This window comes from Crocodylus siamensis, chromosome 2 (assembly GCF_052110815.1).
Source record: "Crocodylus siamensis isolate JL-2025a chromosome 2, ASM5211081v1, whole genome shotgun sequence".
Lineage (NCBI taxonomy): Eukaryota > Metazoa > Chordata > Crocodylia > Crocodylidae > Crocodylus > Crocodylus siamensis.
This window is the reverse complement of record NC_143396.1, coordinates 24,721,674-24,735,530: the sequence shown is the minus strand read 5'-3', so window position 1 is coordinate 24,735,530 and position 13,857 is coordinate 24,721,674. Positions and strand designations below refer to the sequence as shown.

Here is a 13,857-nt window from a genome sequence, read left to right as displayed (position 1 = left end):
GGCTCCCAGCACTACAGATAGGAGCTGCGGGAGTCGCATGCCATCAGGCTGTGCCAGGTGGCCTCTGACTCCACATGTGGCTGCTGACTGGAGTGCCAGGAATCCCACATGGAGGCATGGAGCTAGTCCAGCTTGATAGTGTGTGGGACCCTGTGACCTCCGGTACTCTGCCTGCCCTGAACCATGAGTACCCTGATGGTCCATTCCCAGCTGCTGCTAGCAGTGGGGTCTGTGGATGTGTGAGTATAGGGAGGGTTGTTTGTGTGGGTATGGTGGGGTGTGCATGTGGGGGATTCTGCCCCCATCCTCCCAAGTCTCTCCAATGACTTACAGCCCTTGCTGCAGCAGCAGGTAGCGGGCCCATGGGGCGCTCGTGGCCTGCAGCAGGCAGAGCCCACCAGTTGGAGTGCCAGGAGCCTGTGGGAAGCCACGTGTCATCAGGCCAGGCTGGCTCCATGCCTCCACATGCGGCTCCTGGCTAGAGTGCTGGGAGTCCCATGTGGAGGAACGGAGCCCATCTGCCTTGGCCCTGCCCAATTGCACGTGGCTCCCACGGCTCTCAGCTGCAGTACCGGGAAACCAGCCTGGTGGCATGGAACTGACCTGGCCTGATGGCTCCTGGTACTACAGCTGGTTAGCTGTGCCTGCCACGGACCATGAGCACCCTGAGGGACTGCCTGCTGCTGGTGGCAGGGGCCGTGTACCATGGGGGGGGCTGTGGGAGGCTGTCGCAGAGCAGTTAGGTGCCCTGCACCTGGGAACAGAAACAGCTCAAGAGAGACCCCTAATGGTGAGAAGGGGGAGGTGTAGCTGCCAGTCACCAGGGCAGCACAGGTGCTGATTGCTGGGGCAATCAGTGAAACCTGCTGACAGGAAGAAGCAGGGCTTTGCCCTTCTTTAAACCCAGGCAGGAGACCAGGGTGGCAGTTCCCCTCTGGCAGCCAAGGGGAGAGGGGCAAGGTTTGTCTGCCTGAGTATCTATTGGTTTGCTGCCAGGGGCTGGAGTATTTTCCCGGTAGGGATCAAACGTTGTTCAACCGGGCAGTTTAGTTTTATGTTATAGCCCAGAGGCTTTGTGCTTTGTGTTTACTGTTTAACCAGTGGACCGGGTGAGGCTATTAGGGGTTGGAGGAGGCCTCATAGGGACTCCCCAGTAGCGTGGGGGTTTCTGGAGCCAGAGAGGGCGCAACATTTGTGGGGTGCATTGGCCCCAGCCCCAGAGCGACGGGGGGGGCAGCAAGGCGCCCCAGAGCGAGGGGGGGGCAGCAAGGCGCCTTAGAGTAAAGAGGAGGGCCCAGACATTACAGGGCTCAGGGCAAACCATGTCAGTACCATCCGCGAGGCTTGGGCTGCAGTGTAGGGGAGGAAAAGGAGCCGCAAGTAGCACTTCTGTCATCAGGGCGCGTAAAATGGGCAGCCTTCCGCTGATTACAACAACTTATTAATCAAATAAGATCAAGGCATGGCAGGCGAGTAAGCAGGCAGTTGGCCCATTACAGGAGGGCGGAGCCACTCCTGGAAAGGCTCTGATAGTGATACTCCTGTCACAGGGACCAACAAGCACACCCCACCCCATACCCAGTCCCTGTCACATACCCCCTGCTATAAACCCCACATGCACTCATACCTTCTCCCCCCACAATATACAAGAGTAAGATTTTATTTTGAGCTATTGTGCAATAATGCATAATAGGTCAAAATATATAGAGGGATATATATCACCTCTATGTATACTATGCAAATCCATATAAATCAGGGCAAAAATATTTTTTGAAATAAGATTAAAATATTTTATAGTAGATGTTTGATTTAAGTATATGATTTATTTTTTCTGGTTCCAGGATGGCAAAGTCCCCTCCCAAAAGGAGTACTCCGGGGGGCAAAGGGAGGCACTTCTGGTGACAAGGTTTAGGGGTCAGGGGTGGGATTTCTGGTCCCAAGATGGTGATCAAGGGGTGGGATACTTGTCAAGGGGTAGGGCTACCTTTGCAGCCTTTGACAGCTCACCAAAACTCATTAAACAGCTCTCCAGCCAAAATAACTGCCCTGCTATGTCCTCCTGGGCATGTGGTGGTGGTTTTTGTCTCTTCTACTTCCCATCCTACTCCTTGCTCTTTCTCCTTGCAGTATGTTGCCACCACCCTAGTAACAGTTTACATGCCTGTTTCCAGTATTATTTGCTTAAAAAGTTCTAATATAGTACACTTTCCTATCCTGAGATAGAAGGGGTGAAGAAAGGGATAAAGCTTAGAAAAGATGGGGGATGGGAAAGAAGAAGGTGGGGGGGATTCAGAAAGTAGTGTGTGGTGATTCAGTGTCAAGTCCCTCATGTACATAGCCTGACCTCTGGTCAGTGGGCAGTGATTTTACACTGGCAAGCCAGTTTACTTGATTTTTTTTAGGGGGGGGGTAGATTTTTTTTTAAGCTTACAAGGTTAACAGCTTGGAGGAAATTGTAGTAGCTTGTCATCAAGCTGTAGTTAAAGCTCTTTAGGTCATTCTGCTCCAGTGTGTGCCCATGCCACTGTTGCCCCTTGCTGATGAGCTAACGATGACTGGAATCCTGTGGTATAGGCGCAGTGCTGATTTGCAGCACTCTGTTCATTAAATCTAGGAAAGATAGAGATGACCCTGATGAGTAATTATTAGTAAGTCAAATGAAAAGCATCTTAAATATGAGAATCAAATTCAAGTAAATATTAGGACATGATAGGGAGGCTGTGATTAGTTAGTATGTAACAATGGTTAGCAACTCTTGTAGCTGCAAATGAGGAACAATCCAGCTCTCATCTGAGGGAAGGCGATGTTATGACGTGGTCACAGACATCTCAGTGTCTCACTTCCTCCTGTCACCTGCCTGTGGTGTAGGCGTAGCTCCAGGGTGCCTGGCCAAGGTCGAGCTCCTTGCATCCTGGAGCAGGCAAAGCTGTCAGCTGCAGAAATGCTGGTGAAACTACATAGAACTCAATCTTGCTGACCTCTGGGGTGTGATAATAGTCATGGACAGGATTTAGATGGGTGCTGAAAGGGTGAAAGTAGAGCAGATGGACTACTGGAGTGAGTGGTTTACACATGTTTTGTAATGTTGCAAGAAGGTTCCCCAAAGGGAGTGCATTGAATTTGGCTAAGAGAGATTTTTGCAAAATGTGGATCCTGGAAGCCATGGCTTTTGCTGGTTATGCAGCAGGTGCAAAGTACCGAAGTATTTGTGCTTTGGTTGCCACATTACCTGTATTGTGGGAAGCTTTTTATGCTCTTAATGATACTCCTAACCAGCAACTTCAGTAATATTGTTCAGGGAAGGGATTCCCCTCCCCTTCTCCAATTTTGGTTTTCCATGTTTTCTAGCTCTCTTCAATAATGTTTCCTTAATTGCAATATAAGGAATTTAGTGTTTGGTGTATAAGGAATAATAGGTGTTTTGTGTTAGTTCCATAGGCATAGGAGGTAAGAGACCTGTTTTGCTGTTATCAAAAAGATTCAAGGTCTCCCTCGGGAGGTTCACCCTATGTTGCCCTTTTCTATCTTAAAAAGCTGGTCATCTTGATATTTCTTTTTGACCTGCTTTTGGGGTTTATAACCTTGCCCTGTGAGGTCTGCTTTTTCTTTTTTGTTTCCCCCCAGTCGCTTCCCTCATTTGCTGTATCGTCCAAACGGTTATCTTTCTCCCCCCCACCCCCCCTTCAGCTCAGTACTTCATACAACAAGTCCAGTTGTTTTCCTTTGGAATGATTACTGGAAGATTAATTAACATTTCCTGTCCCAAGTAGATACACTCATATTCATCAAAAGGTGTGTTTGTGTGTGTGTGGGGGGCGGGGGAATGCAGATTTCCACTGGAACAAGGTAACTGCTTTGCTGTTACAAATTAATTTTGGGTAACTGCCAGTAACAAAGTACAGTTAACTGTGAGAGAGAATCAGGGTTGACAGTTAATATTAAGGTATAGCCTTCATTATAATCTTGTATCTATACTGACTGTTGAGAGTCTGAAGATTGACAGTGCTCATTTACATTCAGTTACGTCTATGAAAACGTATAAAGCTCTTCTTTCAGCATTGGAATGATTGTTTCTTTGCATTGAGCATATTCTGTGCAAGTGTGTTCTAAAACACATATTGTGTTACATTTCCACTTGCAGTGGATCCTTCCGTCTTTGCTTTTTGTAAAACCTAGAGTAAAACTATAGCACTTTTAATTTTAAGTATTGAGAATGAGGAGGAGGGACAACTCACACAAATGGACTTATGTGGGCACCTATAGATGAGCAGTAAGGCTGGTCCAATGCACTGTAATTCCAGTGTGTTGAAGCAGACTTGATTAATTGAGTCTACTGAAGCATGATAGTTACTATGCTCCAGCATCACATGCTGAAAAATAGCAGTGGGGATGCGTTAAAGCACCTCCACTGCCACTTTTCAGCTCAGAGATGTTGATGCATGTGATGCTCTGGGTGCTTTAATTAAAGTGGCTCTTGGAGCTTCTCCAATTAAAAAGCCTCCCTCCCTGCCCTCCAAAGCACATGTATAAATGCCCTGTATTTCTCATGGGGTATTTCAGAAGAGAAACTGAATCACAATCCCCATGAATGATTGCTATTGCAGTGTTTAGTATCCAGACCAGCATTTCTGGCAAAAATACACAACTTGATGAAAGGTATGGAATACCTGGAAGGAGGGATTTACATAAGCTAGCTGGGTAAACCTCAGTTGTGCTGCTTTTAAAATAAAATAAATTGCCCAGTGTGCACATGGGTCTTGGAGTCCGGTTCTGTGATACTGCAGTTAACAAATTTGTATGGGGAATTCGAGGAATTGGGAACTGTATGGATTCAGTATCATGCACCTGCTGGGAAGGGAGGCTGTAATTCGAGCCTTCACACACGTGTCCAGGGGTAAGTAATTACCTAATTTGACCCCACCCACTGACAGCTACACAGCCTGAGCCCTTCCTTTTTCCTGTTGATAGAGTGGCTGTTCTTACAGGCAGAGATCCTTGAGTCCCACAGTATTTACTTTCAAAAGCGTCTTTGAAGGTAGAACATTAAAACTATGGATTTGACTGTGAGAGGGTTGTGAGACATTTCAAGGCCAGCAGTTGACTTTGGATTAAATCAGCAACAGAAGTTATGGCAGCACCCTCCCTGCTCCCTTTAATGGATAGGTTTGTATACAGAGCTATTTCTCTTTTTATAGTGGAGAATGTTTTCTCAAGGTAACTGCTACATTTTTGGATATAGTGCACAGCTGAGTATGGTGAACCTTGATGGAGTGGCCTGCTGACTAGGGTTTTTGTGATTTTTTTTTTTCCCCTCTTTCCCCCCCCCCAGGAGGATTTTTTGGTCTTTTGGAAGATTTAAAGCAGCAGGCGTGGGGTTTTTTTGTATATTGTGGGGATTTAGAAGATGTGCACTGATTTTGGAATTTTATTTTTAGTATCTTTGGTATTAGATGGCTTTTGGGTGGCTGTAGTAGAGGGCACAAAATTGCATATACATACTGGTATATCCAAGAGTGTGAAGGCTTTTCAGTTTGTTTACATTATAGAATAAAACGGTGCCATAAATGCATATGAAATGAAGGGTCACTAATTTTAAAAAGTTATTGTAAAAAAGATTGTCCTGACTAGTATTTTTTGGATAGTGTCAATAGATTCTTTAATGTGTGCGCTATCCTGCCATTCTTCTTCCCATAGTTCCCCCCCTACATCTAAATTTAGCATTTTTTTCAAAAAACATTAGCAGCAAGCAGATGCATATTTAGCTATGGTACGTTTTGTACTTGTTACAAAATTGGAGGGTCACTAAACTAAAATTCTCTCCAAGCAGAGAATTTTTTTCCCAACAAACTGAAGCAAGCCAAAAAGCCTTTATATACTGTATCTAACTTTTTGCAACAAAATTCATTTTCCGTTTTAAACGTAGCCTTGCTATTGTATTTATTTATTGTATTCTTTTAAAATGTGCTACTACAGATGTTTCTTTTAAAATGCTTTGCACTTAAAACCATCACACACTAATGGGTCCATACTGATCATACAACAGACATGATGCATCTTGTCAGATATTCCTGTTAATCTCTAATGTGAATCAGCCTGATGTGCTGCAATGGCTTATGAATAACAATATACAATGGCATTACATAATACCTGAAGTAAGATTCCCACATCCACCACTGCTGCTTCAGTATTTTTTAATGTAAAGTATTAAGTTTATATCTTAAAATTGCTGTAATTGAAGGGTGAGAGAACAAGTTAAAAACTATTTTAAATCCAAGTTTAGAAGGCAGAAGAGACTAAGAAGACAGTTGAGTTATTTTGCGTAACCTGAACCTTACACAGTTTATTATTTGCTGCAAAACTTTTCAGGACAGTGTTGACTTAGATATGATGCTTATCAGCTTTATGTTCTCAAAAAAAGTCCCAGTCACAGCTGCTTAGACAGGGATAGACTGTCCCACCCACTGTTTGTTTTCTGTGATCTGGCAGCTCAAGCTTAAAGGAAACCTTTTGATTGTGAACTGTTTGTTTCAAGTTGTACAAAACAGGAAGAGAAGGTTCTTGCCCTGAAGAATTGGTGGAGCCTAGCTCTCTGTCTGCTGTACAGAAGTGTAACAGACTTTGTTACCGAATTTGCCTGACCTGTTTCTGATGATCTGATCTTGTGCTGGCGATTGTGACCAGATGATTTCCAGCTGACCACCTGATGCTTTTAGAACAGGGCTGGGCAATTATTTTGGGTGGAGGGCCGCTAACTGAGTTTTGCCAAGCCATCGAGGGTTGCATGACAGGCAGCAGGGGTCAGATAAATGTTAATTTTCTAAATTTTTTTTATGGGCTCCGCAGGCCGAATAGAATGGCCTGGCGGGCTGCATTTTTCCCACCCCTGTCTTGGAAGGTGCCACCTTGTGCTCCAGAATCTAAGCTTCAGTGCTGGAAGACCTGTCTGAGTGTGAACAGGCTATGCACTTAAAAGCAGTAGCTCTAAGTAAAGGCTTCAGTGGATGCTGACTCCAAACCTTAATGAGCATTTTAATGTTAATCTCTCTTTTGCTGCTGTTTTTTTAATGTGTGGGGACCATGTCAAGATCTGTGTAATCGGCTGAGTGGAATCTTTCAGAATCTCAGTACTAAGTATTCAATTTAAGTGTGTGCATGTAGTTTGGTAGAATACCTTTTAATCCCCCTAATTGAGCCAAAGCAAAATAGAGCTTTGTCTTAACTACCTCTTACTAACAATATTGTTGTCATAGGGGCAGCATGCTACAAGTGACAGGAAAAGGGTGTCAGAAAGGAGTTTGGGCACCAGCAAAGTCCCAGGAATGTATATATGAAAGAAGCCCAAGCAGTTTGCTGCTTTTAATCTGGGGATTGTCTTCACAAATTTATTGTGGAAACCATATGGATGAGAAGTCAACATAAGTTAAGGCTTTCTGTAGGCTAAGCCTAACAATACTATATAATTTACCAGCCATATTGTTTGCTCAAATACTCTTTTCCTGAGCTCCCACATGTGTAGATTTTGTTAAGCTTGTGGAGAGGTTGGTCCTCTCTTTTCCTCCCTTCCCCCCCCAGTTTTTTGTACCCTGACAAAAAAATGAAATGCAACTGTGAATGAGTCATGTGAAAGTTCTAGTGTTGTACCGATAAGCATCTAGTAGCAAGCACTTAATGTTGCAAATTACACACATACAGATTACTTTTGTAAATCTGACAACATGCTGATTGATATATAAAGAAGAGATTGCTATTAGCAAAACATGCAGAGAAAACAACTCAAAACATGTACTTTTCTCAGATTGAGTTACCCATTGATGGTGGTGCTTAAATTTATTGTCAACTGGTATGGCATGGGGTCTGATTTGTCCTGGTCTATTCTTAATACAAAAAACTATGCTGGGATCCCAACCAGGTGACCTGGTTGTTTACCACCACATCTGGACAAGTTGTCTTCTAATTTGTATTGCATAATTTGATGCTTGTACTCTTGTATAATACAAGTTAGTTATAGGTACTAGTGATTACATTGACAAATACCCAAGTAGATTTGCTCCCTTGTATTTGTATGCTATCCAGTGTATCTGTGAAAAGTAAGTGGTCATGGGAAACAAACTTCAAATCTAGGAAATTAGAATATCAAATATTAGAGGATATGAAAGAGATCACCAGAAAACGTGGTAACCCGATGACTGATTTGCTGTTCTTATACCTTGTAAATCTCGTTTACCTGCTTTCCTATGTGCCTGAAGAAGAAAGACAGCTACTGTATGTAGGTACTTTTAGTAATGGATTTTTTTGGTGGCTGAGGTTTCTTCAGGCTCTACTTATGTTTGGGTTTATTGCAATAGAGGAAAAACGTACATTAGTTTCATGGGTTTAAAAAATGCACAGTGTTGACCTTTTATGTATTAATCTCTGTTTGTTCTACAAATACTTAGCGGAGAGGAGAACCAATGCCTGATTTACATTTATTGTCCTAACTTATCTTCTCTTTGCTCTTAGGATAAGGACAGATTGTAGCCTGTCATTTCTAAATTTTGTTGGGAAGAAGGCGAGGGCATTGTTTTGTACTTAGCATGTACTAGCAAACTCCACTGTGGGTGTGAAGTGGAAGAAAATTGAACACTAACCTTTCAGTTTTTCATGTGATCATGAAAAAACTGACAGCCTTGGAAGCCTTTCATGTGCAAAAGGATGATTTTGTGCAAGCATATACTTGTTTCATCTATGAAAAGTATGCCCATGTGTAGGCATCTGTTTTTGTCCCCAGTGGAGACAGCTAAAAGATCCCATCCCATTTTTTACAATAAATATCTGTTTTATGACCTGAAAGCAAGAGGATTGTGAGAGAGGATAGAGTAGGTAGGTACTAAGTTCATCCCTAAGCAGTTTCCTTAGTCTTCCACCACAGTGTTGTCTTCTGTCCTGCTCCCTGTTGTTTTACTGTGGGGGTGGGAGAGGGAGAGGTACGGAATGACGATCCTGAACATGTAGGTGTTCTGTAGTCTAACCACTCCATTGGGCACCAGCTGCCACTAATGATGTAGTTATTTCCATACCCCTTGATCTTATATTCAGTTGAATCCAATGATGACTTAAAAGGTCCTTTTTGTTGTCTGGTTAACTGTATCCTCAAGGCTACTGAACCATGTGTAATCCATTCATGTAAATAAACGGGCCAAAGTACTAAAACAGTATTGCTGCAGTCCAGATACCTCCCTAATCACTTGTCCATGGCATGTGGTCTCCCTTCCTTCCTCCCACCCAAATTAAACTGTTCTGGAGTATGCATGTGATGTGTTAAGCAAAAATGAGAAAACTTGTAAGTTTGGCAAGTTTTCTTATTTTTACAGCAGTTTGTAAATTTAAATTATAAAAGTTTAACCCATAAAGAGGTGTTGGAAGTCTGGATAGTTCCTTGTCTTCCTTGTGTAATCTTTGCTAAAGAAATGGCTTGTAAGCTGTGATGGTATTATAAATGAAATAGTTAATTTTAAGTATTTAACAACTCGGGATTAGAACATTTGATAGCTCCTGCTTGTCTCTTCAAGAAGTGTTTTTAAGTTTTTTTTAAAAAAAGGAAGCAGGCAAAATTGGGTGTAGGCTTTTATACTTGCAGACATTACCACAGTATCTATAATCAGTGATAGTTCTCTTCTGACAAGAAAGGTTTTGGAAATGTTTAGCTAGTTAGATCACTAAAGAGCTTAGCAAGTCTATTTAAAGTTAAATCAGAAGGATGCATTTAAACAATGAAGTGCTCAGAATGAATGCATTCTGTCACAACTGCAGCAGGCAGTAAACCAGAGGCAGGGAAGTTTGGATATTCTTTAAATGTAGGCGTGAAACATTTGAAAATGCTTTTTTTTTTTTTTTTATAACACTTGTATAGAACACACAACTTTTTTATGTATTAGAGTTCTTTTGCTTATTGGTATGTGTTGTCTGTTTTTAAAGCACCTGGAGAGTGATGGCTTCATGGGGTGTTTTTTTTTTTTTTTGACAATTACATGAAATGTTAGACTTCCTCTAATGCTATAGTTACTACTAGACTAAGTTATTTTTACTACAGTTGCCAGCTATTACTACCACCTCTTTGACCAGTGGTAACTATTGGTAAAGTACAGATATTCTATTTGTTGGGATTGTAGCTGCAGTAACGGATACCCATACTGAGCAGGGTTTGGGGACATTGTGGTGCAGGAGCTCTGTACAACACTGTCTTAACGCAGCCCAGGTGCTCTTTTTTTTTTTTTAATGATCCAGTTGTTATTTCTAGGTGTAAACCCTGAGCTGCAGGTAGCAACCATGGAAAAGATTCCACGAAAAACTCCCATGTTGAGAGTACTCTCCCATGATGAGAGTAAAGAATAGTTTTGGTTATAGTTAAAGTCTCAGTTACACAGCTTCTGTGTCATGAGCTAAGTTGTACTATGCAGCGGGTTGTAACATAGTGCTTAAAAAAACTATAGTGACTGCCACGGTGTGTTTCTTTTAGCGTTCATATAGTTAGTTGCTCCTTCTATTGGAGCTGCACTGATTTTTTTTTTTTTTTTGTGATGGTTTTAATCTGTCTGCACTAGATTACATTGTCAAAAGTGGCAAGTTGTTTTTAAGGAGCTCATTAAGTAAGCTTTTTTTTCCCCCCCTAGGTAAAACGGTCAATGTGTAATTGTTACTATGGCAACAGATTAATTTAATTTTCAGTACTTGGCTTGAATAGGGTGCTGCAGAAAGGAGAGAATCCCTCCCTGAAGCATGGAAATCATAGAACCGATACCTGGTAGGACAATGTGAAAGATGCAGTTTGTATAAACGAAGGGTGCAGCCTCTCCTTTCCTTTGCTGAATGTCTGTTCATTTTAATCTTTATAATTTGTTCTTCTTTCTGTAGGAATTTATTTGCTAGAAAACAGAATGCAAGATTTGAGAAGCAAAATGACTTGGGCTGGAAGTTTTTTGGAAAAACATCTGTCGGAGAGAATTCACAGAAAGATCCAAAGAAAATAGAAAAGGTATTTTTCTCGTTCTGTATTTTGCAGGTTATTATCCATATCCAGTTCAATTAAATTATAGTAACTTTGTCCTTGTCTTCAAAGCATCTTTGAATGGCTTAGGCAAAATTCTCTTTAAATTCATGTTTAAAATTAGTGTCTTTTTTAAAAATCCAGGTTTTTGTAAAGAGCTCCTTGCAAATTTCTTAGTTTTTTCCAAGCCCGTGTTTTTTATCCCAACACTAATGTATAGTTTTCCACATTTTTTGCATCCTTAAAATGTTGTTTTAAGGGTAAACTGTTATTTTCTGTAAATTGCTGAAGCCAACCAAAAAAAAAAAACCCCAACAAACTTGCCAGCAGAATGTGTTACATCAAACAGCAGCTGCACTCACCTGATGGATTGTGGAGTTGCTTGGAAGCTGCTTCTGCTCACCCCCTCTTTTCCCTGCAGCTGAATTCATTGGGGGAGATAGGAGACAGTAGGAGCTCACTCACTTTTTAAGGAAAATGTATGGGAGGTTCAGATTGCTCAGTCCAGGGGTAGTCAACCTGTGGCATGGGCAGCCTCTGTGTGTGGCTTGTGGCAGATCAGGGAAGGGACAGGTGGAAGGTACAGCAGTAAATCAGGCAGGGAACACAGGATAGGAAGCAAAGCAGCAGATCAGGCTGATACAGGAGATCAGAGTGGCACTTGAGGGGTGCAGGCTTAAATTGTGGCAAGCCTACTAAAAACGTTGGCTCCCATTGGCTTAATCCAGTTGAAAAGGCACCCATCACCTACCTTTATTATTGGCAGTCAGACCCCCCCCCTACAGTAGGATTTAAAGATGTGATGAGGGCATGAACATATAGCCAGTTTACTGTAAGATAAAGAAGCGTGGGGCTTTACAACTTGTCAGCTGTTCTTTGTTCAGTACCATTTGTAGACTCTTATCTTGCAGTGTGAAACCTAACCCTTAGTAGTGTAACCTAACCCTTTCAGTGAAACCACTGAGTGTGGGCTAAGTTCAACTCTACTGAGAGGGGTGGAAGAGTAAGAAAGGGCCTTTGTCTTGATCCTGTCAAGTGGATTTTTTCAAGTTGTGCCCCACAGCAGTTCTTGCTTGGAAGATTGTATGAGCATTGGAGTATTTGGTATGGCTTAAGTTAGTATGCTGTCCTGTACAGATTATCTTCAGTAAGAACTGAACGTACTTTACCCTTTGCTATTCAGTATTCCTAGAACATGACTGTGAACTCTAGTGGAATTCTGTAGGGGACGTAAATGGCTGTTGAGGAGATGCACAGTATCTTTGTCAAGACTATAACTGCACCCATCCAGTCATCCTTGTTTCTGGTCAGAATTTTAAGTACTCAACTGTCCCAAATTTTTCTCAAATAAGGATAGAGACGTTTTCAGAGAAGATTATCTGTTAGTAGCTTCTCTTTGCCTGTTTCTACTTTTTTTTGACACTAACTTCAAAATGTGCAAATTCTGAGACTTGGGTGATGTTCTAGGCCAGTGGTGCTCAACCTCTGGCCCATGGGCCAAATGCAGCCTGCAAAGCCTCTGTGAATGGCCTGTCACTGGCATGTCTGTGCAGGTATATGCTCCTGCCCTTCTTCCCCACCTTTTCCCTGCGGTTTAATTCAGGTTGGGAAGACAAGACTTCTGAGGAAATGCTGAAAAAACTAGGTTGGCTTAGTCTGAAGAAGAGAATACTGAGAGGACAATCTGAGAACGGTCTTCAAATATGTGAAGGATGGTTATAGAGACAGAGACAGGCTTTTCTCTGTAGCCATAGGAACAGGACTAGAAGCACTCAAGCTGCAGCAGAGAAAATTTAGGCTGGCGATTAGGAAGTGCTTTTTGGCTACAAGGGTGGTCAAGTGTTGGAACAGACTGCCAAGAGACATTTTAGAATCTGTCCCTGGAAATTTTTAAGAGCAGATTGGAGAGACACTAGGCAGGGATGGCTTAGCTGGGGATGATCCTACCTTGAGCAGGGGGCTGGACTAGCTGACCGCTTGAGGTTCCTTCTAGCTCTGCTTTCCTAGAATCCTCTGAGTGAGAGCAGTGGTCCCCCAGGGCCCAGAGCTGAGTGTAGCTGCTGTTCGTCTTATCCTCCTCACTGAATTTAGCCGGGAGAGGGGAGGGAAGAGGGGTCAAGCAGCAGTAATGGTTCTCGGCTCCTGAGTGGCATAAAAGCTCTGAGCTCAACAGCGCAGGCTCTGGCTGGCTGGAGTGCCCAAAACTTGGGAAGCTAGAAGGGCAGAGGAGACCTATCCTTGGTGGCCCCATTCATGCTGATGGGACTGTAGTGCAGCATGGGGCTGGCTACAGCACCTGGAAAGCGAAAAAAGTTATTTCCAAAGCACAGGACTCCCCATTCATGGGCACTGGGAAGCTCAGGAAGCTGAGGTAAGATGTAGTTCTACCAGCTGGGCAATCTCCATCTGTCCTCTCTTCTCATGGACTCCTGGCCCATTTGCAGTTTTAAGGTTTGGCTCACTCACTACTGCTGTAGTGTATGCTCTGGGGCCAGAAGAAATAGTAGGTGCATTTACAAGTAATAACTTCAGTCATAGGGGTATAGGTTATATCTATGTTGGTCTAAGGACATAGGCAGACAAGGTTCTTTGGGTAAATCTGATATCTTTTATTAGACTTCAGTCATAGTCTTTTGTGGCAAGTCAATCCTATGAAAGAACTAGCCTGTAACTAGGCTTGATGTTTTGGCAGTTTCTGTTATGAGAAGAGCTATGAATCCCAATATAAGGTAGCATAGTTCCTTTGGACTTCAGTTCACATCTGATAATACTTATTTTTGCATCCGCAAAACCTACATTAAGATTGTGAAGTCAAGTACCCTCCCTCCAACCCC

General features: G+C 42.7%; 1 protein-coding gene across 5 annotated transcripts in view; it reads left to right on the top strand.

The window, feature by feature from the left end:
* TBC1D14 (TBC1 domain family member 14) overlaps nucleotides 1-13,857 on the top strand; it is a 111,959-nt gene that overhangs the window by 24,826 nt on the left and 73,276 nt on the right. For all 5 annotated transcript variants that reach the window (XM_090035541.1, XM_090035543.1, XM_090035544.1 and 2 more), the window contains one exon: nucleotides 10,891-11,011. In XM_090035541.1, coding sequence (XP_089891667.1) covers nucleotides 10,891-11,011 — 121 coding nt within the window. The remainder of the gene's footprint in view (nucleotides 1-10,890; nucleotides 11,012-13,857) is intronic.